The 27,945-nt window shown below is 50.5% G+C and overlaps 1 protein-coding gene across 3 annotated transcripts; it reads left to right on the forward strand.

Moving 5' to 3' along the window:
• FPGS (folylpolyglutamate synthase) lies at positions 222–27,549 on the forward strand. 3 transcript variants are annotated; one of them, XM_018055825.1, is made up of 15 exons: positions 222–337; positions 16,369–16,497; positions 16,589–16,642; positions 16,727–16,791; positions 21,370–21,484; positions 21,633–21,713; positions 21,815–21,876; positions 21,951–22,053; positions 22,367–22,444; positions 22,667–22,814; positions 22,929–23,018; positions 24,039–24,189; positions 24,604–24,679; positions 25,919–25,985; positions 26,729–27,549. In XM_018055825.1, exons 1-15 carry the CDS (start codon positions 317–319, stop codon positions 27,136–27,138), a joined length of 1,650 nt encoding a protein of 549 aa, XP_017911314.1. In that variant the 5' UTR covers positions 222–316; the 3' UTR covers positions 27,139–27,549. The 3 variants fall into 3 exon arrangements, with proteins under 3 accessions (XP_017911314.1, XP_017911313.1, XP_017911312.1); XM_018055824.1 differs by lacking the exon at positions 222–337 and adding an exon at positions 559–657; XM_018055823.1 differs by lacking the exon at positions 222–337 and adding an exon at positions 14,554–14,925.

Genomic DNA, 27,945 nt, shown 5'->3' on the forward strand with positions numbered 1-27,945 from the left:
TGCCTTAGGTCAAGGGCAGCCCTGGGGCCTCTCCCTCCTTGCCAGGGATCCCAGCCGGGCAGGGCCAGGGCAAACAGCCTTAACGGTAAGGGGAGGTAGGCTGCGATAAGAGAAGGCAGATAAAACCAGCCCCACTGGGCACGAAGCCCAGCCTCAAGGCCCGGAAGTCTCCAAATGCCCCCTCCCTAGTACTCCCTTCTGCCTGCTCACCTTTAACCTTCACCGGGTTGTTATTTAACTCACAGGAAGATTCTGACTTAGTCCTGCGATCAGAAATCCGGCAGAGAGGCTGAGAGATCCCTGGGCTGATCCCAGGATGAAAGCAGAGGCCTATCAGGTGAGATCTTCTCCCAGCCCCCTGCCCACCCACCCAGGCATGCTCCCTCAAGGCCAGCGTGGGAGAAGGCCAGGTCTTGGGAATCCCTCCAGCTACCCCGCCCCTCTGTGGCCCAGCCCAGGGCAGGCTTGGCAAAGATACCCACACCCATGGGTCACTCCGTGCCCCATCCGGTGGGGGGAGCGGGAAGCCCAGGGATGAGAGGTGCCAGGCCTCTGGCTACTTACTGGCCAGTGGCTGAGAAGCTCTGGTGGGAAGCAGCCATGGAGGAGCCAGGCCTATCCGGGTGTCCTCTCTCAGCTAAAACTGCCTCCTTCCAGGTAGGAGAACACAGTGACCTTGGACAGGCAGCCTTCTTCCCTAAGGCTACCTTCTCTGCAATGAGTGTAGATAGACTTCAGGGATCCAAGCCATTAGCGATGATCATAACCTCATACTTTGCGGAGACCCAAGGAAAAAGCCTTGTCATCCTACACCTTGTTCTGAAGGCCTGGGGTGATCCAGGGCCACCAACCCCATGGGCCTCACAGCTCCCTTTTCACCAACGGGAGGCTCCACAGAACCCCCCACCCAGTGTGGGGATGGGAAGCTCTGAAGGAGGACTGGGCAGCAGGCATGGGAGGCGGCCAAGGCGGCCTTCAGGGTCCTCCTGTGAGCCATGCCCCGTTTACAGACCGGGTTTCGTCTGACTTAACTCTCTGGACTGATCTATGAGAAAGAGCGGTCAGCTCTATTTTAATGATGATAATAACAGTGGCACTACTGATCAAAGTGCTCTCTACCTGCTGGGCCCTATGCCCACTGTTGTCTGTGTTTGATGATGAGACCATTATTGTCTTCATTTTAAAGATCTGGAAGGTGCGGGTAGGAGCTTGTAAGGACTCGGCCTGTTGAAGGTTTCTGCTGCTGCTTCTAAGTCACTTCAGTCGTGTCCAACTCTGTGCGACCCCATAGACGGCAGCCCACCAGGCTCCCCCGTCCCTGGGATTCTCCAGGCAAGAACACTAGAGTGGGTTGCCACTGCCTTCTCCAATGCATGAAAGTGAAAAGTGAAAGTGAAGTTGCCCAGTCGTGTGCTAACCTCATCCGTGTGTGGAGCCCTTGCTCTATGCTCTGGGCCCAGCACCCCTCTTCCTACTCACCTCCAGACCTCTGAGGCCGGCAGGACTGTGACCCCCACTTTACAGATAAGGAGACAGGGCTTCAGGGGGCAAGGAGACCGCCAGCTCAGAAGCGGCAGAATCATCCTTGGAGGGGACCAGCTAGAACCAGGGGTGGGAACCCCAGGCTGTACTATGTGAGTCTATAGACGCTAGACAAGTTGCTTAGCCTCTTTGAGCCTCAGTTTCCTCCTCTGTAGAATGGGCACCACAATATTGCCTCCCGCCCTCTCGGGATGGCTGTGCGAGGCCCTGTGAGGATCGCACAGCTGTTGTGGCTCAGCCAGCTCAGCCACTGGGGCTGCACACCAGGCTGGCCGCTTCCCCCCGACCCCTGACAGAGAGGACCTTCCGCCCAGCAACAGAGGAGCAGCCCCAGAAGCCAGGGGGTGGGGGTTATGGCTTCTTCAAGGTCAGCCAGGCCCCCTGGCTCTTGAGGCCAGGACCCTAGAGAGGGGAGGTGACCTGACACACAGGGTGGTCCCCTCACCAGGGGTGGCCTCCTGGGCTGGGGAGTATTGGCATTTCGCAGAGCTTCTCATCTCCCTCTGAACTGAGAGCCAGCTCAAGGCCAGAGCCCAGTTAGTTGGCCAGAAGACCAGGCACCCCAAGGGCACAGGGCAGCTGGGGGCAGGGTCCAGGGATGCCTGGGGTGCACGATGGTTGCTGTTCAGTAACTAAGTTGTGCCCAACTGTTTGTCACCCCCACGAACCGCAGAACGCCAGGCTTCCCTGTCCTTCACTATCTCCCAGAGTTTGCGCAAACTCATGTCCATTGGGCGGCCTGGTATTACAGACCCCTGTGAATGACTACACCACTTCCCCTGTTAGGCCTTTGCTGTCTTCCCTGAGAAATGGGTCCCAGAACACACCTTCCCTCACAGGGTGTGTAAAAGTCCTTGCACAGTGCTGATATCTAGGGAGAACTTGTATTGTTATTTAAGAAAACCCATGTTACCAAAAAAAAAAAAAAAAAAAAAATCCAAACAAACCACTAGCCAGGGTTTCCCTAGCTTGATCAGAGGGGCTAAATTTGGAATCAAAAAGAGCTGGAACTGAGCTGAATCCTTGAACCAACTTGCTAGTTGGTGACCTTCCCAGGTGATTCCTTGCCTCCTGTCCTCTGTTTCCTCACCTGTAAAATGGGCTCAGTACAGCACCAGGCAAGGAGGAGGCTCTGTAAATCTTATCTCCAGGGAGAAGGTGCCAAGGACAATCATGGTTGCAGAGTGTCATAAACTGAGAAAACATGTTCCACACTTTTTTTTCCCTCTATGAAAATTGGCAATCTGCTCTCAGGTTTGAGCAAAGAAAGGATTGGCCAGCTCAGAGACCACTCAGGCCCTTCGGGGAGGTGGTGGAACTGAAGCCAGCCTTTCAGTGGCATGTCCCACTTCAAGGCTCCATGCCACACACCAAGCGCCCTTTGAAAGGCCTTCTTGGCTATGAGTGGGGACCCCAGAAACTTCCCAGGAGCATCTGGGAGCCACACCTGCTTCCAGGTCAGTTCTGGCCCCTTGCTGGGCCTCAGCGTTCCCAGCTGCTGACCAGGAATGTTGATCAAGAAGAGCTCTGAGGGATTTCCTTGGCAGTCCAGTGGTTAAGACTTCGCCTTCCAATGCAGGGGTGAGGGTTCGATCCCTGGTAGGGGAACAAAGATCCCACGTGCCTCTCGGCCAAAAAAAACCAAACAAACCCCCAAATATAAAACAGAAGCAGTATTGTAACAAATTCAATAAAGACTTTAAAAATGGCCACATCAAAAAATCTTAAAAACAAAAAACAGTAGAGCTCTGAAGTGCCAGTCACCTAACATGGAAGGAATCATTCATTCTTTTTCCCACTTAGGCATGTTACCAGGGGAAAAATTATAAAATACATACAAGCAAAAGGAAGGTAACAGTCACCTCTAAATAAAATTTTTTTAAGAGAAAAAAAATATATATATATATACTTATAAAAAAGTCACTTCTAGCCTTACCTCTCAGAGCTAATCATAGTTACCTTTTAGGAGAAAAATGCCCAGGCTAGTTTCTAAATTGTAATTATTTGAACAAAAATGGGATCCCAGTGTCCATACTGAGTCATCAAAAGGTTTGTTCCCTTAACAAGCTTCTTATATCAAGATTTACAATGCTCTGTTAGAAAACATTTATTTTGAAATGCTGATATAGTCACATGGTTTAAAATCTAAAAGGTACAATAGGGTAGATGGCAAGAATGTGGCAAGGGGACATTTGATCAGAGATCTGAAATGATCATGAGTTAGTCACGTGAACTTTAGGGGGAAGATCATTCTGGACGGAGGGAATCCCAGTGCAAAGGCCCTGAGGCTCTGTCGTGCTCACTCTGTATGACCTCGGGCTGGCTGAGCAACCCCTCTACCTCAATTTCCCATCTTCGTAAGGAGGATAATCACAGTACTCCTCAAGCTGCTGTGAGGATTAAATGAATACCTTTCATGCTAAGTGCTCAGTAGGTGTGGACTTTCACAAAGGTGGGCATGAGCTTGGTATGTTTGAGAATCAGAGGAGACCAGCAGGGCTGGGGGCAATGGTAAGATCAAAAGTTTGGACTTCATCCTAAGTGCAGTGAGAATCCATGGGGAGATTTGAAGCAGGAGAGAGATCTGTTTTTTGTTTTTTGTTTTTTTTTTTTAATGATTTAAACAGGGATTTCCTTGGTAGTCCAGTGGTTAAGATTCCACACTTGCAATGCAGGGGGTGTGGGTTTGATCCTTTGTTGCGGAACTAAGATCCTCCATGTCATGTGGCATGGCCAAAAAAAGACAAAAAATTAAAAAAGGGGGGAAACAATTGTGGTTGTAGGGGTCAAGAGGAACAACAGCAAGGAGGCAATAGGTTAGACCAGCAGTGATGGCCTGGGCCTGGAGGGATGGCAGTGAGGCCTAGCTTTGTTTGTTTATTTACTTTTATAATTGTATTTGTTTATGGTTGTGCTGGGTCTTCGCTGCTTTTCTCCAGTTGCGGTGAAAGCAGGGGATACTCACTAGCTGCGGTGCGTGGGCTTCTCATTGCGGCAGACGCTCTTGTTGCAGAGCATGGGCTCTAGGGCATGGGGGCTTCAGTAGCTGTGACGCGTGGGCTCAGTAGCTGCGGCTCCCAGGCTCTAGGGCACGGGTTCAGTAGTTGTTCCACGGCATGTGGGATCTTCCTGGGTTAGGGATCAAGCCGTGTCTCTAGCATTGGCAGGTGGATTCTTTACCCCTGAGTCACCAGGGAGGCCCGAGGCCTAGCTTTAGACTTGAGCCCCCTGGGTGGAGCTGTTCTCCAAACTGAAAAGCCCTGGGGAGCCGCTGAGATGCCTGCAGACACTGAGAGGTCACCAGGCGCTCATGTCAGGAGCCAGAGAAGAGGGACATTTGAAAGTCAAACATGGTCACATGTTTGACATGTGACCAGGGACAGCAGGGACCACCTCAGGGAGAGGGGCGTGAGTCCCTGGCCGCCAATGGGAGGAGGTTGGAGGGGAGAACTCAGAGCCAGCAGGGCTCACCCAGCCAGGAAGGAGGAGGACCCGAGGGGAGGTGTCCGGGAAGCTGAGAACAAAGGGTTTCAGGAAGAAGGGCGTCATCAGGTCATCAACCGTGTCACCTGCCGCCCGAGATGGAGGGTGATAAACAGCACGTGGGGCCCGGAGCACAGTTCCAGTTGTTTGTTTCCTCGGGGCCAACATTAGAAGCAGTAGAACCGCAGGGTCAGAGGGAGGCCCATTTTAAAGGTCCGCTGCCCTCCTAATACACTAAATCCATTCACACGTCTGGAGCCAGAGTCAGGGTGAGGATAAGGAGAGGCTGTCCCACTGAGGATATGGAATTCTGTTTAAGGCAAGTTTCTTCTCACCCAGAGACAGAAAAGAATTTCCATGTAGGTCCCTGGATATAAGCTGACATTCAGAGGTGAGGGGAGTCCTCATGTATCAGAGGGTCTGAATCTGGATGTGGCCACTGGAAATGTACCCTCCCTTCTGAATGCTAGTCTTCTACATAAACCTGCCAAAGAGCTTGAACCTCCTCTGGTCTTCACAGAACCCTGGGTGGGGGTGGGGAATGGGCAGCGGAACCCCTCTAGTCCTGGCTCTCTGGAGTGTCTTTGGAGACTCTTGGCATCATTAAGACCCACCCTCCCCTAGAAATTATGAGATGGGACAGAACTCATTTCAGCCTTGTCCTATTAAGAAGACTGCAAGTCAAGACAAAATCAGAAATAGGAAGCAAATTGCCAAAGGTCACACAGCGCATAGACAGCAGAGATTAACCACCAGACTAGTGGTGGCGAGTTGGGGCAGGTTTTAAAGCCAGCAAATCTGGCTTTGTGTCTTAGCTCTGGCACACACTAGCTCACTCTGAATGAGCTGCTTACCCTCTGTGAGCCTCCATTTTGCCACCTGTCAAATGGAGATAATCTTTCATTCCTATAATTCTTGGGAGGATTAAAAAGAGATTGCAATGCAAGTCCCAGGGATAAATGCTAAAGGAACCCACCCAAAAGACCAAAGAGGAAAAGTTTAGGGGAAAGGTGTTTCAGGCAGAGGTAAAAGTTGTGAGCATGAGCTTGGCCAAGACCAGGTCCTGAAGTCTTTGCCAGCTGTCCCGATGAGGCAGGAGAGAGAGCAGCAACTCAGGCAGATCTGAGTCTAGATAGCCCAGCATGATGCCTTTGCTGACCTGCTGTGTGGCCCCAAGCTGTCTCTCTCCCTCTCTGGTCCCCAGCCTCCTCTCCCTACAGGCTTTAAACAGAGATCGCAAATCTTTGTTCTTTGCAAGTTTCATTCCTCACTCTTCTCTTGCTCCCTGGGCAGGGTGCTCCAGGAGCAGAGCCTTGTCATCTGTCCCCACAAGCCAGTGTCTCCAGTGCCAAGCCCAGGTCTGGCAGAGACAATTTCTCACCCAATGAATTCATGGATGGATGGATGGATCACACCTATTCCCTTTGGGAGGGTGGGGAGTTGAAGCAGGACCCCCTGGCCCCTCATTACCCTCCGTGCATGCCTGCAGACCTGCCTCCCATGGGTGGACACTGGCCTGCTTGCCAGTTTCCCTGAGTCCTTGTTTTCTCTGCTCTCCACACAATGGATTTGTTTCTATTGTTCTTTATGGAGAATGAGAACCCCTTCACAGTATCGCCAAAAGGCCAACAGTGGTTCTTCGGGCGCGCTATGAAAGTGCTTTTGATTTTCTTCTTTATATTTTCGCTACTTTCTTGCACAAATATCTGTGGCTTTTCAAATGAAAAGCAATGATGAGACTTCCCTGGTGGTCCAGCAGTTAAGACTCCAGGCTCCCAGTGCAGGGGGCCCTGGTTTGATCCCTGGTCAGGGAACTAGATCCCGCATGCCACAACTAAGACCTTGTTGGTTTTCAGTCACTCAGTTGCGTCAGACTCTTTGTGGCCCCATGGACTGCAGCATGCCAGGCCTCCCTGTCCTTCACTGTCTCCCGGAGTTTGCTCAGATTCATGTCCATTGAGTCGGTGATGCCAGCCAACCATCTCATCCTCTGTCATGCCCTTCTCCTTCTGCCCTCAATCTTTCCCAGCATTCGGGTCTTTTCCAATGAGACAGCTCTTCGCATCAGATGGCCAAAATATTGAAGCTTCAGCTACGACCTGGTGCAGCTTCGCCTAAGACCTAGTGCAGTCAAATAAAAAAATAATTTTTAAGCCATAATGCAAAGGAGACGAGGGGAATGCTAAAGAAATACAAATGACCTTTTTAAAAAATTAATTCTTTTTATTTTGGCTATGCTGGGTCTTTGTTGCTAAGCAGGCTTTTCTCTAGTTGTGCAGAGCAGGGCCTGCCCTCTAGTTGCAGGGCACATGCTTCTCATTGCGGTGGCTTCTTTTTTGCTGAACACAGGCTCGAGGCGTGGGCACTTCAGTGGCTGTGGCTCCCGGGCCCTGGAGCACAGGCTCAATAGTTGTGGTCCACGGGCTTAGTTGCTCTGCAGCATGTGAGATCTTCCTGGACCAGGGATCGAACCCATGTCTCCTGCATTGGCAGGCAGATTCTTTACCACTGAGCCACTAGGGAAGCCCCTGACTTTTAAAGATAAAAAATGCTCACCCTCCTTCATCATAAAATAAATGCCAAAGATAGCTACCCTGAGAATACATGTTTCCCCCTATGGGATTGGCAAGATCAGAGTTGGCTAACGGTGGGCACTGGTGAGGAAATAGCTGGCTCATGCCCCTCAGGGCCATGGGGGTGGAAACTGTCCTTGTCCCTATGGAGGACAACGTGGCAATCTGTATGAAAGTGTCGAATGCACATCACCTTTGATTCAGCCATTGCACTTCCTGGGATTTATCCATCAGATGTGCTCACATGTGGAAGGAATAATGTTACCCACCGTAGCATTGCTTGTGATGGCCAAATATTGAAACCCTAAACATCCATCAGTAAGAGACTGGCCAAATACATCACAGTACTTCCACACCAAGGAGTACTGTGCAGCTTAAAAAAAGCAAATTTGCCAATACAGCCTCTCTTATGTGGCAACACAGTCCAGAATAAGGTCTAGGATATAAAGTTATATGGAAAAAGCTCAATGCAGACTCATGTATATAGTCTGCGGCTATCTTTGAGTATAAAGAAGTGTGTGTGTTAGTCGCTCAGTCATGTCCGATTCTTGGTGACCCCATGGACTGTAGCCCACTAGGCTTCTCTGTCCATGGAATTCTCCAGGCAAGAATACTGGAGTATAAACAAGAAATCAACATATATTCATATTTCCTTGTAATTGCATAAAATGTCTCTAGAAAAATCACAAGAAGCATAACTTTGCTTTTGGGTGGAGGAGTTAGGTTGCTAGGACCTGGGGTGGGAGGGAAGCTTTTCCCAGTGTACCTTTTCACACCTCTCACTATTTAAATGATATGATGTATTATCCATCCAAAAAAAAAAAAAAGTGAGAATTTAAAAACAAAATAAAAAGTAAGAAACAGTTTGAATACGACAAAGAAGATAAATCTATTGTATTCCTTCCCATCTTAAATTTCCAGGTGTCGTTGGGTATAAAAATTGTCCTTGGAGGGAATTCCCTGATGGTCCAGTGGTTAGGATATGGTGCTTTGATGGCTGGGATCCCGCAGCAGTCACGGGATCAGCCAAAAAAAGAAGTGGTCCTTAGAGACTATGGAGGAAAGGCCACTGGGTGACTTTGCCAAGGCTTCTTGTTTTTGTTGTTCAGTCGCTAGGTCACGTCCGACTCCTTGTGATCCCATGGACTGCAGCGTGCCAGACTCCTCTGTCCTCCATTATCTCCTGGAGTTTGCTCAAATTCAGGTCCATTGAGTCGGTGATGCTCTCTAATCATCTTATCCTCTGCCGTCCCCATCGCCTCCTGCCCTCAATCTTTCCCAAAAGCAAGATCTTTTCCAGCGAGTCAACTCTTCGCAAAGTGACCAAAGTGCTGAAGTTCTAGCAGTTTACTGAAATAGAAGCCTGGAAAGAAGCTCAGTTTCACTGCAGCCAGGGAAATACATAGTAAGCATGACAGGGTACTCTACACCCAGCCATCTGGGGGACATTCTGGAATAGGGGTGCTGTCTCTGCACAAACAACTGATGGGCTGCAACGTTTCCCATGTTGGGGGGAAGGAATGCAAATACCCTTGCACCCAACTGTTCCTCATCCCATGCAATCTCACCCTCAGAAATTTCAGCCCCTGGTGTAGATGCTATCCATGGCGGCAGAGCACTGCAGGCAAGTAGAGAATGCATCATGGGATAGCCACTGCTTCTGAGCTAGCAGTGCCCCCACCTCCAGTGGGGGTGGGGCAGGAGGAAGGTATAGAGGCTAGGAATAAGCACTCTGGGGTAGAGCTCAAATGTTGACGTTGTGACTTGGGCATGTGCCTTTATTTCTCTGGGCCTCAGTTTCCTCACTTGTGAAACAGGGCATAATACTGGTACCTGTTTCACAGGGTTTTGATGATTAAATGAGTAACTATGTAGAATGGATTTAAAACAGTACCTGGGCCAGAAAGGTTCTACTTAACTGTTTGCTAAGTAATGGTCTTAAAGGGATCCCTCCTTATTTTTTAGGTTTTTTTTGAGGGGGTTGGTTTTATTTTATTATTTGACCCTGGAGCATGCAGGAGCTTAGTTCCCTGACCAGGGATTGAACCCATGCCCCCTGCAATGAAAGCACGGAGTCTTAACCACTAGACCACCAGGGAAGTCTATGGAATCCCTATAGGCTTATTGTTGAGTATGAATGTTAAGATACAGAAAGTATTGTCATTTGCATCAGTTAAGTTCAATTCATTTCAGTCGCTCAGTCGCGTCCGACTCTTTGCGACCCTATGAATCGCAGCACGCCAGACCTCCCTGTCCATCACCAACTCCCAGAGTTCACTCAGACTCACATCCATTGAGTCGGTGATGCCATCCAGCCATCTCATCCTCTGTCCTCCCCTTCTCCTCCTGTCCCCAGTCCCTCCCAGCATCAGAGTCTTTTCCAATGAGTCAACTCTTCACATGAGGTGGCCAAAGTACTGGAGCTTCAGCTTTAGCATCAGTCCTTCCAAAGAAATCCCAGGGTTGATCTCCTTCAGAATGGACTGGTTGGATCTCCTTGCAGTCCAAGGGACTCTCAAGAGTCTTCTCCAACACCACACTTCAAAAGCATCAATTCTTTGGCATTCAGCTTTCTTCACAGTCCAACTCTCACATCCATACATGACCACAGGAAAAACCATAGCCTTGACTAGACGGACCTTTGTTGGCAAAGTAATGTCTCTGCTTTCCAATATGCTATCCAGGTTGGTCATAACTTTTCTTCCAAGGAGTAAGTGTCTTTTAATTTCATGGCTGCAGTCACCATCTGCAGTGATTTTGGAGCCCCAAAAAATAAAGTCTGACACTGTTTCCACTGTTTCCCCATCTATTTGCCATGAAATGATGGGACCAGATGCCATGATCTTCGTTTTCTGAATGTGAGCTTTAAGCCTACTTTTTCACTCTCCACTTTCACTTTCATCAAGAGGCTTTTTAGTTCCTCTTCACTTTCTGCCATAAGGGTGGTGTCATCTGCATATCTGAGGTTATTGATATTTCTCCCAGCAATTGATTCCAGCTTGTGCTTCTTCCAGCCCAGCGTTTCTCATGATGTACTCTGCATATAAGTTAAATAAGCAGGGTGACAATATATGGCCTTGACGCACCCCTTTTCCTGTTTGGAACCAGTCTGTTGTTCCATGTCCAGTTCTAACTATTGCTTCCTGACCTGTATACAAATTTCTCAAGAGGCAGGTCAGGTGGTCTGGTATTCCCATCTCTTTCAGAATTTTCCACAGTTTATTGTGATCCACACAGTCAAAGGCTTTGGCATAGTCAATAAAGCAGAAATAGCTGTTTTTCTGGAACTTTCTTGCTTTTTCCATGATCCAGCGGATGTTGGATCCAGTTGATCTCTGGTTCCCCTTCCTTTTCTAAAACCAACTTGAACATCTGCAAGTTCATGGTTCACATATTGCTGAAGCCTGGCTTGGAGAATTTTGAGCATTACTTTACTAGCGTGTGAGATGAGTGCAATTGTGTGGTAGTCTGAGCATTCTTTGGCATTGCCTTTCTTTGGGATTGGAATGAAAACTGACCTTTTCCAGTCCTGTGGCCACTGCTGAGTCTTCCAAATTTGCTGGCATATTGAGTGCAGCACTTTCACATCATCATCTTTTAGGATTTGAAATAGCTCAACTGGAATTCCATCACCTCTGCTAGCTTTGTTTGTAGTGATGCTTTCTAAGGCCCACTTGACTTCACATTCCAGGATGTCTGGCTCTAGGTGAGTGATCACACCATCGTGATTATCTGGGTCGTGAAGATATTTTTTGTACAGTTCTTCTGTGTATTCTTGCCATCTCTTCTTAATATCTTCTGCTTCTGTTAGGTCCATACCATTTCTGTCCTTTATTGAGCCCATCTTTGCATGAAATGTTCCCTTGGTATCTCTAATTTTCTTGAAGAGATCTCTAGTCTTTCCCATTCTGTTGTTTTCCTCTATTTCTTTGCATTGATCACTGTGGAAGGCTTTCTTATCTCTTCTTGCTATTCTTTGGATCTCTGCATTCAGATGCTTATATCTTTCCTTTTCTCCTTTGCTTTTTGCTTCTCTTCTTTTCACCGCTATCTTTTTATTTGCATCAGCAAGGTTCTATAGGGAGTTCTCTGGTAGTCTAGTGGTTAGGATTCGGGGCTTTCACTGTGGCCTGGGTTCAGTACCTGGTGGGGGATTGAGATCCCGCAAGCTGGGCTGCGTGGCCCAGAAAAACCAGAAATAAAAGAGCACAAGGCCCGAGTTGAGTCTGTGATTTCATGAGCAGACACGCACTGTGGGACACACACTTGGTCGTCATTGTTCTTGATGTTCAGTCGCTAAGTCGCGTCCAGCTCTTTGCGACTCCATGGACAGTAGCATACCAGGCACCTTTGTCCTCCAGTGTCTCCCAGAGTTTGTTCAAATCCACGTCCACTGAGTAGTGATGCTGTCTAACTGCCTCATTCTCTGCCGCCCCCTCCTCCTTTTGCCTTCCGTCTTTCCCAGCATCAAGTTTTTCCAGGGAGTCAGCTCTTCATATCAAGTGGCCAAAGTGTTGGAGCTTTAGGTTCAGCATCAGTCCTTCCCATGGATATTTAGGATTGATTTATTTTAGGATTTCCTGGGTTTGATCTCCTTGGCTGTCAATAAGAATTACCAAAGGTGAGGGGAGAGAGAGTTAAGCAAAAGAAAAAAAAAACATTTATTGCCATTTTATGATAAATTTTATGCAGTTATTAAGTTATAATGTATAAAGAAAGTTTCAGTGATTTTTAAAAAAGAAGAAAACTAAGCGAGACAATGACCTGTCCATCTCCCATGCAGCAGAGGTGGGGGCACCCAGCAGTGATATGAAGAGCGGAAGTCTAGCCAGTGACAGAATCTTCCAACACATGCGTTTATTTCAAAATAAAACAGTCTCTGGTAAATATTTAGACCCAGTGTCTGCAGGAAAGAGGACGAGACTACTACCATCAGTTGTTAAGGGACTGCCTTTTATCTGAGCAAACTTCTCTAGAAGCTTCTTGCAGCAACTCCCCACCCCCACCCAAACACACACACCTTTCCAGGTCTCAACTGTAGAAAGGGAATCTCCATTCTACTTTTTTCCCATGCTAGCAGTTGGGACCAAGAAGGTCATATACAGGGACTTCCCTGGTGGTCTGTGGTTAAAACTCTGCATTACAAATGCAGAGGGCCCATGTTCAACCCTTGGTCAGGGATCTAATGGAGGGGCCAAAAAATAAAGTAAAAAAAGATTAAGAAAAGTAAAACAAAATATTTTTAAATAAAGAGCCAAAGTATTAATTAAAAAAATTAAGTCATAGACAAAAAAAGTTCTGAAAACTCCAGGACAAACCTGGATCCTCCACCCACACGTAGGACAGATTACTGCCCTCTCTGAGGGCAGCTCTCTCTAAACAGCACATCTTCAAAGGTGCAAATCTGATCTTGTTACCCTTTCTTAGAACCATTTTATTGTAATCCATATTTAAATGCAACTCAATTTCTTATACGGCCACAAGATCCTGCTGGATCTGGCATCCTGTCACCCTGGGGCTCACTAACTGTGCTCAGTCTCCACAGCTCATGAGGTCAGGATGTCACCTCTTCCAGGAAGACTTCCCAGGCTGCCCAGGAATAGTTAGGGGGCCCAGTAGCTGTAGGTGCCTGGTTTTTGGTCTGTTATCCCGCAGTCGAGCTGTCAGATTCGTGAGGGCAGAGGCCTCATCCCCGCAGTTTGTTGTCTCTGTGTTGGGTCAGGATGTTTTGGGAGCTGCGATTCAGTGACCTCCCTGAGGGGTCCACAAGTTCTGTCATTGTATCCTGGCTCGTTGAGTCCTAAAATGTCAATGTTCACTCTTGCCATCTCCTCTTTGACCACTTCCAATTTGCCTTGATTCACGGACCTAACATTCCAAGCAACAGAACTGGACATGGAACAATAGACTGGTTCCAAATAGGAAAAGGAGTAGGTCAAGGCCATATATTGTCACCCTGCTTATTTAACTTATATGCAGGGTACATCATGAGAAACGCTGGGCTGGAGGAAGCATAAGCTGGAATCAAGATTGCCGGGAGAAATATCAATAACCTCAGATATGCAGATGACACCACCCTTATGGCAGAAAGTGAAGAAGAACTAAAGAGCCTCTTGATGAAAGTGAAAGAGGAGAGTGAAAAAGTTGGCTTAAAGCTCAACATTCAGAAAACGAAGATCATGGCATCCAGTTCCATCACTTCATTGCAAATAGGTGGGAAACAGTGGAAAGTGTGGCTGACTTTATTTTTCTGGGCTCTAAAATCACTGCAGATGGTGACTGCAGCCATGAAATTAAAAGACGCTTACTCCTTGGAAGGAAAGTTATGACCAACCTAGACAGCATATTGAAAAGCAGAGACATTACTTTGCCAACAAAGGTCCATCTAGTCTAGGCTATGGTCTTTCCAGTGGTCATGTATGGATGTGAGAGTTGGACTGTGAAGAAAAGCTGAGTGCCGAAGAATTGATGCTTTTGAACTGTGGTGTTGGAGAAGACTCTTGAGAGTCCCTTGGACTGCAAGGAGATCCAACCAGTCCATCCTAAAGGAGATCAGTCCTGAATATATATTGGAAGGACTGATGCTGAAGCTGAAACTGCAATACTTTGGTCACCTAATGTGAAGAACTGACTCATTGGAAAAGACCCTGATGCTAGGAAAGATTGAAGGCAGCAGGATAAGGGGATGACAGAGGATGAGATGGTTGGATGGCATCACTGACTGAATGGACATGAGTTTGAGTAAACTCCGGGAGCTGGTGATGGACCAGGGGGGCCTGGCATGCTGCAGTCCATGGGGTCGCAAAGAGTCGGACACGACTGAGCGACTGAACTGAACTGAACTGGTCCCGGCTCGCAGCTGGTTCTGGCCTGGAGCAGGGCTGCTGACTGGCACTGGCTATTCGGGGGGGTGGGGGTAGGGGGAGTGCGGCCAGATCCTGGAGAAGACGACGAAAAGAGTGTAGTTTTCTAAGGCAGAGGACTCCCGCGGGACCTTACCCCTCATAAACATGAACGAACTCCCCGGCTCGCGCTGGGTCCTGCCCCTCACAAAGATGGCGTCCCACAGATTCTTATTGGTCTCAGTGGGCTCAATGGGCAGCGCTGATTGGCGAAGAGAGGAGGCGTGTCGGGGGCGGGCGCAGGAGCTTAATTTTTTTCAGTCCGGGCCTAGCGTGCAGCTGCCTGCCCCTCTACTATGTCTCGGGCACGCTGCCACGCTCTCTTCCTGGCAGCAGTTTCTCCGCGTGGTGCAACAACCAGGGTCGCAGTGCGGCGAGGGTTGAGCGCGTGGCCTGTGCTGCAGGAGCCAGACATGGAGTATCAGGTATCTTCGCCCGCCGGCGGGAGGTCACGCAATGACTCGTGAGCCAGCCTGAGGTCACTTAGCATCTGGTCTGCGCCAAGCTGAGAGGGTGGCCAGGAGCCTGGGACCGAGAGACTCGCAGGGGTCGAGGGGCGGGTCGGGTGGGGACCTTCTGGAGTCTGGAGGTGGGGACAGGCACCAGGAAGTTGGGCCCGGCTCTACCGGATTTGGAAATTCTGAGGCTGAAGTGAACCGCGGTTGGAAGAGAGGAAAGGGACGCCTGGTGGTAGGACTAGCGGCTCAGCTGAGATGCTGGAGTTATTACAGTGTCTCCGGACTCCGAAGCAGCAGTTGCGGGTGGGGGAGAGTAGAGGGATTCGGGAGTTCAGACTTGGGAGATCCAGGAGTCTAGATGTGGGTTGGAGTCTCCAGGATTCAGGAAGAAGGAGATCCAAGTGCTTAGAATTGGGGGGAAGGCAGAACTCAGGAGCAGAGGTGGTGGTGAAAGAACACGGAAAACAAAAAGCTTCCTCCTGGTTCTGTGCCAAAGGCCAGTTGCCAGAGACCAGCACAGGATGCTGGCCAGGTAGGTGGCACCAGTTTGACGAGTAGGGCCTGCAACCAGCCATTGAGGCCCTGAAGGATTATAAATATCACTCCCACTTCCACCACCCAGTGTGAACTGTCCTGAGGCTATACCTACCTGCCTTCTTGTCTGGGCAACGCTGGCACACCCTTCCTCCCTCTGAGACTCCTCTTTACCAACTGGTTGCTTCAGGCAACTCTTCTCTGGGTCAGAATGTGGGATCCCAATCCTCAGGGTTAGGCATGGAAGCCTCCAGGAATTCCTAGTTCTGATTCCTTCAGTTCTAAGAGCCTAGCCTTCTGTGGTTCTGGCCCTACTTTAGGAGGAGCCTGATACAGTGGTGAACTATGGAAGGAACTGGGCTTCCCCCGTGGCTCAGTGGTAAAGGACCTACCTGCCAGTGCAGGAGATGCAGGGGACGTGGGTTCAATCCCTGGCTCAGGAAGATCCCCTGGAGAAGGAAATGGCACCCCACTCCAGTCTTCTTGCCTGGGAAATCCCATGGACAGAGGAACCTGGTGGGCTACAGTCCATGGGGTTGCAAACAGCTGGGCATGACTGAGCATGCACACACGCACACACACATGCACACATGGACGGAATTAGGGCAAAGGCCCGAGAGTGAAGCCTAGTCCTGCTAGTCATGTTACCTGTTTTTGCCTGGCACTCCCTAGGTGAAGCTGAACTGCCCCAGGCTCCCATTTCTGCCAGAGCTTGAAAGATGCCACTTCTTTCTCAGTGGTGCCTAACCTCTGGGCTGGGGCACCAGGGCTGGCATGGCAGTCCTGGTACCCTGGCCTAGCCACTGGCATGCTGTGTGCCTCTATCCCTGTGGGCCCCTAATGCGCCTTAACTTGCTACCTGGGGTTCACCGCCAGGATGCCGTGCGCACACTCAACACCCTGCAGACCAACGCTAACTACTTGGAGATGGTGAAGCGTGAGCGGGGTGACCCCCAGACACAGCTGGAAGCCATGAAGCTGTACTTGGCACGGAGTGGGCTGCAGGTAAGGTGGGAAGGGCCTGTAACCACCTCCACTCCCCACTTCTGTCTGTGCGTCCTGTGCCTGAGGCAGGGACTTTGTCTGTCTGTCTTAGGTGGAGGACTTGGACCAACTGAACATTATCCACATCACTGGGACCAAGGGGAAGGTGGGTCACAGGACCCAGGGGTAGGGCGTCTGCGGGCTGGGGTCGGGGGTTGGGACCTGCCCAGACAAGACCTTTTCTTTACAGGGCTCCACGTGTGCCTTCACTGAACGTATCCTCCGAAGCTATGGCCTGAAGACGGGGTTCTTTAGGTACTGAGGTACAGAGGGATGTGGTGTCTCCTAGCTGTCTGGGGGGCTCTGGATCCAACCTGCCCCTCAGGGCCAGGGTCACCCACAGGAACTCAGCTATATGTCTTTCTGCCCAGTGTTTATTCATTCAACATACATTTAGTTAGCATTTAGCGTATTAGCCCAAGTTTATGGCAATCTCTAATTTTCATAATGCAAAGAACTTGGGAAGGGGGCAGCAATTTGAATGGATAAATGAAATACACAGCTGGAAAAGTCAGATATCTTTTTATTTCTTTTTTGGCCGCATCATGCGGTATGAGGGAATCTTAGTTCGCTAACCAGGGATCAAACCCATGCCCCCTGCAGTGGAAGCGCAAAGACTTAACCACTGGACTGCCAGGGAAGTCCCTCAGATGTCTTTTTATTTTTTCAGTTTAGTTCAGTTCAGTCGCTCAGTCATGTCCGACTCTTTGTGACCCCATGAACTGCAGCACGTCAGGCCTCCCTGTCCATCACCAACTCCTGGAGCCTACCCAAACTCATATCCATTGAGTCGGTGATGCCATCCAACCATCTGTCATCCCCTTCTCCTCCTGCCCTCAATCTTTCCCAGCATCAGGGTCTTTTCAAATGAGTCAGCTCTTTGCATGAGATGGCCAAAGTATTGGAGTTTCAACTTCAGCATCAGTCCTTCCAATGAATATTCAGGACTGATCTCCTTTAGGATGGACTGGTTGGCTCTCCTTGTAGTCCAAGGGACTCTCAAGAGTCTTCTCCAACACCACAGTTCAAAAGCATCAATTCTTCAGTGCTCAGCTTTCTTTATAGCCCAACTCTCACATCCATACATGACCACTGGAAAGACCATAGCCTAGACTAGATGGACCTTTGTTGGCAAAGTAATGTCTCTGCTTTTTAATATTCTATTTAGGTTGTCATAACTTTCCTTCCAAGGAGTAAGCGTCTTTTAATTTCATGGCTGCAGTCACCATCTGCAGTGATTTTGGAGCCCAAAAATATTAAGTCTGACACTGTTTCCCCATCTATTTGCCATGAAGTGATGGGACCAGATGCCATGATCTTCGTTTTCTGAATGTTGAGCTTTAAGCCAACTTTTTCACTCTCCTCTTTCACTTTCATCAAGAGGCTTTTTAGTTCCTCTTCACTTTCTGCCATAAAGGTGGTGTCATCTGCATATCTGAGGTTATTGTTATTTCTCCCAGCAATCTGGATTCCAGTTTATGCTTCCTCCAGCCCAGCGTTTCTCATGATGTACTCTGCATAGAAGTTAAATAAGCAGGGTGATAATATACAGCTTGACGTACTCCTTTTCCTATTTGGAACCAGTCTGTTGTTCCATGTCCAGTTCTAACTGTTGCTTCCTGACCTGTATACAGGTTTCTCAAAAGGCAGGTCAGATGGTCTGGTATTCCCATCTCTTTCAGAATTTTCCACAGTTTCTTGTGATCCACACAGTCAAAGGCTTTGGCATAGTCAATAAAGCAGAAATAGCTGTTTTTCTGGAACTTTCTTGCTTTTTCCATGATCCAGTGGATGTTGGATCCAGTTGATCTCTGGTTCCCCTTCCTTTTCTAAAACCAACTTGAACATCTGAAAGTTCATGGTTCACGTATTGCTGAAGCCTGGCTCGGAGAATTTTGAGCATTACTTTACTAGCGTGTGAGATGAGTGCAATTGTGTGGTAGTCTGAGCATTCTTTGGCATTGCCTTTCTTTGGGATTGGAATGAAAACTGACCTTTTCCAGTCCTGTGGCCACTGCTGAGTCTTCCAAATTTGCTGGCATATTGAGTGCAGCACTTTCACATCATCATCTTTTAGGATTTGAAATAGCTCAATTGGAATACCATCACCTCCACTAGCTTTGTTCGTAGTGATGCTTTCTAAAGCCCACTTGACTTCACATTCCAGGATGTCTGGCTCTAGGTGAGTGATCACACCATCGTGATTATCTGGGTCGTGAAGATATTTTTTGTACAGTTCTTCTGTGTATTCTTGCCATCTCTTCTTAATATCTTCTGCTTCTGTTAGGTCCATACCATTTCTGTCCTTTATCGAGCCCATCTTTGCATGAGATGTTCCCTTGATACTCTAATTTTCTTGAAGAGATCTCTAGTTTTTCCCATTCTATTGTGTTCCTCTATTTCTTTGCACTGATCACTGAGGAAAGCTTTCTTAGCTCTCCTTGCTATTCTTTGGAACTCTGCACTCAGATGCTTGTATCTTTTCTTTTCTCCTTTGCTTTTCGCCTCTCTTCTTTTCACAGCTATTTGTAAGGCCTCCCCAGACAGTCATTTTGCTTTATTGCGTTTCTTTTCCATGGGGATGGTCTTGATCCCTGTCTCCTGTACAATGTCATGAACCTCTGTCCATATTTCATCAGGCACTGTCTATCAGATGTAGTCCCTTAAATCTATTTCTCAATTCCACTGTATAATCAAGGGATTTGATTTAGGTCATACCTGAATGGTCTAGTGGTTTTCCCCACTTTCTTCAATTTCAGTCTGAATTTGGCAATAAGGAGTTCATGATCTGAGCCATAGTCCACTCCCAGTCTTGTTTTTGCTGACTGTATAGAGCTTCTCCATCTTTGGCTGCAAAGAATATAATCAATCTGATTTCGGTGTTGGCCATCTGGTGATGTCCATGTATAGAGTATTCTCTTGTGCTGTTGGAAGAGGGTGTTTGCTATGACCAGAGTGTTCTCTTGGCAAAACTCTATTAGCCTTTGCCCTGCTTCATTCTGTACTTCAAGGCTGAATTTGCCTGTTACTCCAGGTGTTTCTTGACTTCCTACTTTTGCATTCCAGTCCCCTATAATGAAAAGGACATCTTTTTGGGGTGTTAGTTCTAAAAGGTCTTGTAGGTCTTCATAGAACTGTTCAGCTTCTTCGGCGTTACTGGTTGGGACATAGACTTGGATTACTGTGATACTGAAGAGTTTGCCTTGGAAACGAACAGAGATCACTCTGTCATTTTTGAGACTGCATCCAAGTGCTGCATTTGGGACTCTTTTGTGAACTGATGGCTACTCCATTTCTTCTAAGGGATTATTATATATATATTTTTAAGATTTATTTATTATTTATTGGCTGTGGTGGGTCTTCATCACTGCTGTGCGGGCTTGCTCTAGTTACGGCAAGCAGGGGCTACGCTTCGTTGTGGTGTGGGGGCTTCTCATTGCAGTTGCTTCTCTTGTGGAACACTGGCTTTAGGGCACGCGGGCTTCAGCAGTGGCCGCACTCAGGCTCAATAGTTGGTGCATGGGCTTGGTTGTTCTGTAGCATGTGGGATCTTCCCAGACCAGCAATCGAACCAGTGTCCCATGCATTGCAAGGCAGATTCTTAACCACTGGACCATCAGGAAAGCCCCCTCAGATATCTTTTTGTTAACTTAAATTCCTTACACAGTTTTTAAATCACACAGAAATATTTATCAGTTAGGGTATCTTTGCCATAAGGAGCAAAAAGCCTGGTTAGTAAGGGCTTAGACAGTAAGCATAGGGTATGATGCCCCTGTCGATGTCTCCCTAGTGGGCAGCAGAAGGGAACCCTATCACTGTGCCAGCCTCAGCCGCTGCTTTGCCCGCTGGGCAGCGCCCTGTCTTGGCCACATTCAAGCATCTAAAATCACACCAGAGGATTGGAGTGAGCTGGTGGGGATAGATGGGGTCCCTCTTCCTGAAGCTATATGTGCCTTTCTTCAACCCATCACTGGCAAAGCAGTGGAATTAACATGCCAGTGAATCGCTCAGGTTTCACTCCCTCGTCTTGGCGCATTCAAGATGCGTGCCTCTTATTTTACCAGTTCTATCAAGTGACCTCTGTAAACAACTGAAACCAGCTGACTGAGGTCCTTTCAGATCAGTGTGTTTTCCCTTCACAGTTCTTTGTTCAAAATAGAGAAATGGAGAGGATTCATAATATGAGAGGGTCTTTGAGGATTCAAATAGAAGCCCCAAATTGCTCATCTAAAATAATTTGAGGGGTTAAAAAACCAGCCTTCAACTTGGGCCCATGTGGCCTCATGGGCCAGTCTGGGGCTGCAACTTGAACACAGCTGATGAGGCCTTGTCCTCAAGGGCAGGAAGACAGACAGACATTATGGGGACAGACATTGGCAGAGTAGCTGATGGGTGTGGGCTGCTGGGGGCGGTGCTGTAGGAGCCCAGAGAGCATTCCTGACCAGCCTGGTGGGGAGGATCCTTTCTGTCTGCTGGAGGAGTGGTCTTACTTGAGATCTGTGTAGTGGGCAGGCCCACAGGTAGGCCTGGAGATAGAAAGTATGTGGGCAGGGGTGGGAGGAAGCAGGGCTGGAGGAGCTAAAAAATAGTCCAGAGGGGCTGGGGCACAGGGACCTTCCAAGGGATGCAGGAGAGGTGAGGCACGGAGGCCAGTGGAACCAGCCCCACTGGGGCCTAGAAGGCCCAGATGAGGAGCAAGAAGGGTTTTCAGCAGGACAGTGACATAGCCTGATTTGTTTTTCCAAAAGACAGGTCTGACTATGGGGCGGGGGTCGGGGGCAGCCTGGGGGTCTTGGGAAGGGAGTTACCTGATGACCCTGGGTCTTTCGACAGCTCTCCCCACCTGGTGCAGGTGCGTGAGCGGATCCGCATCAATGGGCAGCCCATAAGCTCTGAGCTCTTCACCAAGCACTTTTGGCGCCTCTACCACCAGCTGGAGGAGACCAAGGTGCTTGTGCCAGAGGGCTGGTGGATGGCCAGGGTAGGGGACCTCAAGTGGGTGGGTAGACCCAGAGGGTGCTGCGCATCCCAGGACACCATCTCCCCCAGCACAGAGGCTGCAGTGGCCCCGAGCTCTGACGTGATCCTGTCCACAGGACGACAGTAGCTGTGTCTCCATGCCTGGCTACTTCCGCTTCCTCACGCTCATGGCTTTCCACGTCTTCCTCCAAGAGAAGGTGTGTGTGGCCCCCTCCCCAAAACCCTGTGTTCCAGACCTTGGGGAGGGGAATCTCAGCAGGCTAAGGGCTCCCATGCCATGCCTTCTGATCCTCTGTAGGTGGACCTGGCAGTGGTGGAAGTAGGCATTGGCGGGGCTTACGACTGCACCAACATCATCAGGTGAGGCCGATGGCTTGGGGAGAGGGATGGTGGCCAGGAGCTCAGGGGCATCCTGGCCCTTTCGTTTCCTGCAGGAAGCCTGTGGTGTGCGGGATCACCTCCCTTGGCATTGACCACACTGGCCTTCTGGGGGACACGATGGAGAAGATCGCATGGCAGAAAGGGGGCATTTTTAAGGTGACCTGGGGAGGGGAGGTAAATGGATGGCCTGACCCTGGCCCTCAAGATTCAGGGAAGGGGAGGGGTGCTCATTTGTGTCTTGACTCAGAATTAGGTCCTGGAATCAGTGGGGTCTGGATTCTCATGGGAGCTCTGTGTGGGACTGGAACAAGTTGAGCCCCATCTCTGGCCTCACTCTCCCCATCGAGGGGTTCCCAAAGGTCCACTGGGGGAAGGCTAAATGGGCTGCCCAGACCAGGGATGTGGGGGCCAGAGATGGGCGGTGGAGCACCCTGGGCAGCCCCTGGCTCACTCTTCGTGTCCTGCACAGAGTGGCGTCCCTGCCTTCACCGTGCTCCAGCCTGATGAGCCGCTGGCAGTGCTAAGGGACAGGGCTCAGCAGATCTCAGTGAGTCTGATGGAACTGCCGGGGGGCGGAGGAGGACTGACTGGGGAGGCACTTTATCCTCTAGGCCCTCGGTTTGCTCATCTGTGTTCATCCAGCTAGGATGCATCTCGATTCTAGGAACAGGGTTTGGTGGGTTCTGGTCAGTGCGTTCTGGTAGATGGAAGGGCTGATGACATCAGGGAGGGCCATCCCCTGAGCAGCTGCTGCCCACCTCCCCTGCAGTGTCCCCTCTACCTGTGCCCACCACTACAAGCCCTGGAGGAAGGGGGGCCACCGCTGACCCTGGGCCTGGAGGGAGAGCACCAGCGGTCCAATGCTGCCCTGGCCTTGCAGCTGGCCCGCTGCTGGCTGCAGCAGAAAGGTTACCAGGGTAAGTGGGCAGGTCAGTGGGTGGGCAGGGGACAGGTGGACCTGCCTCTGAGGGCCCTTAGAGGTGAGGACCAAGCCCACTAAAGCCCTCCCTCTCCCTTCCCTTCCCTGCCAGATGCTGGGGAGCTGAAGGCATCCAGGCCCAGCCTCCCGGGGCAGCTGCCCCCAGCACCTGTGTTCCAACCCACGCCCCACATGCAGCAGGGTGAGTTGTACCTTCCTGCCCAGCTGGGCCCCCTTCAGGTGTTTTCTTTTGGTCTCCTATTAGAGAGGTGGGGCCAATGGTGCCTTAAGAGAAAGGACTCTGCTGAAGGCAGCAAGCTTCCCGCACTTTGAGTCCGTGAAGTCTCTCTGAACCCGTTTGCCCATCTGCCAAGTGAGACCATGATAGGATCCACTGAGAGGTGCTGTCACTAAAGGAGTCCAGAGCCTGGCGGATATGGGATAAAGTGCCTGGCTGGCCCCGTGGTAGCTGTCAGAACTATTATGCTTGTCATCATCAGGATACCATGAGGGTCTTGAGGACAATGATACTCTTCAGGTTTCTTGCTTCCCCTCAAAGCTTTCAGCACATAGTAGGACCTCGTGGCTGTTAAAGCCCTTCAGCAGATGGTACCAGGGAGACCACTGTGTGCCAGGCCCTGTGTCAGGGCCATGAGACAGTCCTGGAGCCAGGGAGTAACATCCCAGCCCCAGGACTTGGGGCTTCCCTGGGGTCTCAGCGGTGCCGAATATGCCTGCAATGCAGGAGACGTGGCAAACACAGGTTTAATCCCGGGGTCGGGAAGCTCCCCTTGGAGAAGGAAACAGCAACCCACTCCAGTACTCTTGCCTGGGAAATCCCATGGACAGAGGAGCCTGGCAGGCTACAAGTCCAGGGGGTCACAAAGCGTCCGATGCAACTGAAGCAGCTGAGCACACAAGCCCAGGACTCACTCGCTCTGTGACCTAATCTCTCTGAGTCAGGGTTCTCTGCTTGCATTTTGGGACTAATATATGACAGCAGCCCCCCTCTCAGGGCCTCCTGGAAGATTCTACCCGATAAGGCAGCCAAACAGTTAATCCCAGCGACTTGGGCCCAACCAGAGGCTTCTTGGCCGATCAGAGTGGCGAGTAATGAGAGTTCTGCGTGCGGGCAAGCAGTTAGTTGAGGACCGGAGTGGGAGAATACGGGAGGGCTGCCTCGGGGCTGCTCCTGGAGGACTGCCTTGCTCCCCAACCCCAGGGCTTCGGCACACGGAGTGGCCAGGTCGGACGCAGTTGCTGCGGCGCGGGCCCCTTACCTGGTACCTGGACGGCGCGCACACCACCAGCAGCATGCAGGCCTGCGTGCGCTGGTTCCGCCAGGCGCTACACCACTGCGAGCGGCAGGACAGGTGAGCAGCGGGCAGGGGCAGTGTGGGGACCCGGGGTCCGGGGGAGGGGGCGGGACCTCGGGGAAGGATGGGGCGGGGCTTGGTCTGTGGAGAGGGGCGGGACCTTGAGGAGGGGTAGAGCGTGGGCGGGGGCGAGGCTGGGTCAGTGGGGAGGGGTGGGGCCTCGGGGAAGGATGGGGCGGGGCTTGGTCTGTGGAGAGGGGCGGGACCTTGAGGAGGGGTGGAACGTGGGCAGGGCCGAGGCTGGGTCAGTGGGGAGGGGAGGGACCTTGGGGACGAATGGGGCGGGACGAGGACAGTAGGGGAGGAGAGGCAGTTTCTGGAGGAAGGATGGGGCGGGGCCCGCGGAGAAGTGGTGGGAGGTGTCACCGCTCTGGACTCCCCTCCCCCGCCTCTAACCCTTCCCTCTCCCAGGGGGTCCGAGGTGCGCGTCTTGCTCTTCAACTCCACTGGGGACCGGGATTCCGCGGCCCTGCTGAAAGTGCTGCAGGTGAGGAACTGGCTGGGGTATGGGCAGCAGGGAGGCCAGCTCGGGTGCTGGCTTTGACCCCCAGCAGCCGTGCCTTCATCCCTGAGCCTGTTTCCTCAGCTGGAGAATGGCACTGATTGCTCATTCCTCTCCTGAACTGTGTTATAAAAGCATTGGGCACAGGGAAGTCAAGTCAGAGGTCACTGCCTGCATTCTCCTCCGTGGTCACACTCAAGACCAGGATTATAGGCAGGACCAGGTAAGTGGTGTGAGGTGCAGGCTCTGGATTCACTTGTCAGGTTCCCTTCAGCCACTGGCATGTGACCCTGGATAAGAGATGGCATTTCTCTAAGCCTCAGTTTGCCTCGCCATAAAACAGAGATGTTACTATGATACCTGCTTCTAAACTTTGGTTTATCCAAGAAGACACATAGAGCATAGATGGCCCATAAGTATATGAGAGTGTACTCAACATGCCAGATCATCAGTACAATGCAAATCAAAACCACAAGGAGATATTATTATCTCACACCTGTTAGAATGGCAGTCATCAAAAAGACAAGAGAAAGTAAGCATTGGAGAGGACGGAGACAAAAGGGAACACCTATGAACTGTTAGTGGGATATCATTTCACAGCAGCTATGGATAATAATAGGATAATAATAGAAAGGTTTCTCAAAAAAGTTAAAAACTGGTATGTTATATGATCTGGCAATTCCACTTCTGGGGATTTATCCCAAGATAATTAAAGCACTAACTTGAAAAGATTAAAAAAATAATAAAGTTTGGTTTAGGTGGTCACTGGACTATTAAGCATAGAGGGAGGGGCCCCACGGTGCCCAGGGAAACTGAGTCTGCCCTGGCTGTCAAGGCTGAAAGGGTTCGTAGGGTTCGTTTCCCATTTCATAGACCTGGATGCTAAATCTGTCCTTCATATCCACGACCTCGCTCCTTTGTGCTCAGTAGATGGGCCACCTTAAGCCAATGTGCACGCCCCTCCAGTCTGTCTCCCTGTCTGTGTTGGGCCGCGCTGCCCAGGCCACAGGCCATATGGGGTACACTGAGGCAGATGGGGAGGCAGGGGTCATGGAAGTGCTGTGGGTGGGTTTATGCAGCAGTGTTCCAGTTCAGCTGGGCGTGGAGGGGGGGCATCTCTAGAGATGGGGACATGGATGTGGACTTTGGGGGTGCTGTGTGGAAGTCAAGGTAGGGGACCTCCTCTCAGGCCCTGACACTGAGCTTCTCCCTTTGGCCTTCTAGCCCTGCCAGTTTGACTATGCCATTTTCTGCCCTAACCTGGTAGAGATGGCATCAACAGACAATGCAGGTGAGTTGACAGGCATGGTCCCTGGGGTGGGCAGGCGGCAGAGGGCCCTGGGGTGGATTGCTGTGTTGGTGACAGTGGGGGCTTTTAAACTGGAGGTCTTGGGTAGGAACTAGATTTGTTTTATCGTATAAATCAATACCCTTTGGTACATTTTGAATGTTGCATATGACTACAATACTAAAAAGGAATTATTGGGGAAACTAGTTTTCAAAATGCAGTTACAGCCCAGTGATGGTTCTTGAAATCAGCTTAGTGGGTCTCAACCAGCATTTTAAATAGAACTGAGAGTGTCAGTGTGTCTTGCACAAAATTAAGGGTAGGTACTGTCTGATGACATTCTCTTCCAGACGTATACATGTACACGTGAGTCCTGGGTTACTATTATTAAATGTATTCTTTTTTACTGTGGGTTATGTAAAAAGTTTTTTTTTAATAATCTAAAAAATACAGATCTCCAGGCCCCACATCAGATGGCATGGGGGATAGTCTGGGAAGGCAGTGAGTTAGGGCAGAAAGAGGTGCTCCGTGGGCAGAAGCCCTGGCATTGAAGCTAAACTGCCTGGGCCTTTTCTCACCAGCTCTGTGACAAAGGGCAGTCACCGAACTTTCCCAGCCTCCGTTTCCTCAGCGCTAAGGACGGACGGTGCTTGTATAGAGCCTGGCATTGAGCAGGGGCTCACGGCATCCTTCCCCTCCCCCACCCCGGGCTGCCTCACTGATGTGTCCGTCCCTGTGCCCCGCAGACCAACAGAACTTCACAGTGACACTGGACCAGGTGCTGCTCCGCTGTCTCGCCCACCAACAGCACTGGAGTCGCCTGCATGAGGAGAGGGCCAGCCCGGACCCCTGGAGTACGCCCGGCCAGGAGCAGGGTGGGCCCGCATCTCTGCTGCTGGCGCCTCACCCACACCACACCCACGGTGCCAGCTCCCTCGTCTTCAGCTGCATCTCCCACGCCTTGCAGTGGATCACCCAAGGCCGGGACCCTGTCTTTCAGCCGCCCAGTCCCCCACGGGGCCTCCTTGCCCACCCTGTGGCATACAGTGGGGCCATGGTACTCCAAGAGGCTGCCGCCGTCCACGTGCTGGTCACAGGCAGCCTGCACCTGGTGGGCGGTGTCCTGAAGCTGCTGGAGCCCTCCCTGTCCCAGTAGCCCAGGCAGTGGGGTGGAGGGGATGGACGTTTGCCCTGCATCTCCCATGAACTCCTAAACTATTTGCCTTCTGTGCCTTCCTGATTCTGTCTAGACTGACCCAGGGTCTTGGGCTCTAGGCAGTGAAATAGAGAGCTGGAGGCAGGATGCTGAGCTCTGTCTCTGAGCCCCGGATGCCCCTAGCCTCTTCTTCCTGGTTCTCCAGCTGTTGGAGCACCCCTGACCGTCCAGCCCTTCTCTGCTCCTACCCTGCCTGCTTCCTGTCTCGGGCCCGCCTGGGGCCCTGCCAGCTGTTGGCTGCTGGTTGATCGATTTCCTCCTCCCAGTGACCTTCTGGGAAAGGAGAGGGTCCCTGCCTGGGCCCCCCAGGGCGCAGAGGGTGGCTGAAATGATTTAAAGCTTTGAACTTTTTGTTATTGTCTGGGACTTCCATGATAGTCCAGTGGTTTTAAGACTCTGCACTTCCAATGTAGAGGACGTGGGTTCGATCCCTGGCTAACTAAGATCCCACATGCTGCATGATGAGGCCAAAAAAATTTTTTTAAAGCACTGGCTAAACATTTGATGGGCTTCCCGGGTGGCTCAGATGGTAAAGAATTTGCCAGTAATGCAGGAGACCTGGGTTCAATCCCTAGGTTGGGAAGATCCCCTGGAGAAAGGAATGGTTACCCACTCCAGTATTCTTGCCTGGAGAATCCCATGGACAGAGGAGCCTGGTAGACTACAGTCCATGGGGTAGCTTGGAGTCAGACACAACCAAGCAACTAACACACAAACATTTGACTCTTGACCTCTAGCTCCCTCAGC

Source organism: Capra hircus, chromosome 11 (genome assembly GCF_001704415.2).
Source record: "Capra hircus breed San Clemente chromosome 11, ASM170441v1, whole genome shotgun sequence".
NCBI lineage: Eukaryota > Metazoa > Chordata > Mammalia > Artiodactyla > Bovidae > Capra > Capra hircus.

What these genes read in the sequence shown, in the direction of transcription:
- FPGS (XM_018055823.1), top strand. Translation starts at nt 14,797, where the DNA reads ATGTCTCGGGCACGCTGCCACGCTCTCTTCCTGGCAGCAGTTTCTCCG. An exon ending in CACGCCCCACATGCAGCAGG is followed by an intron (nt 23,019 to 24,038) that starts GTGAGTTGTACC and finishes CCCCAACCCCAG; the next exon opens with GGCTTCGGCACACGGAGTGG. An exon ending in CACTGCGAGCGGCAGGACAG is followed by an intron (nt 24,190 to 24,603) that starts GTGAGCAGCGGG and finishes TCCCTCTCCCAG; the next exon opens with GGGGTCCGAGGTGCGCGTCT.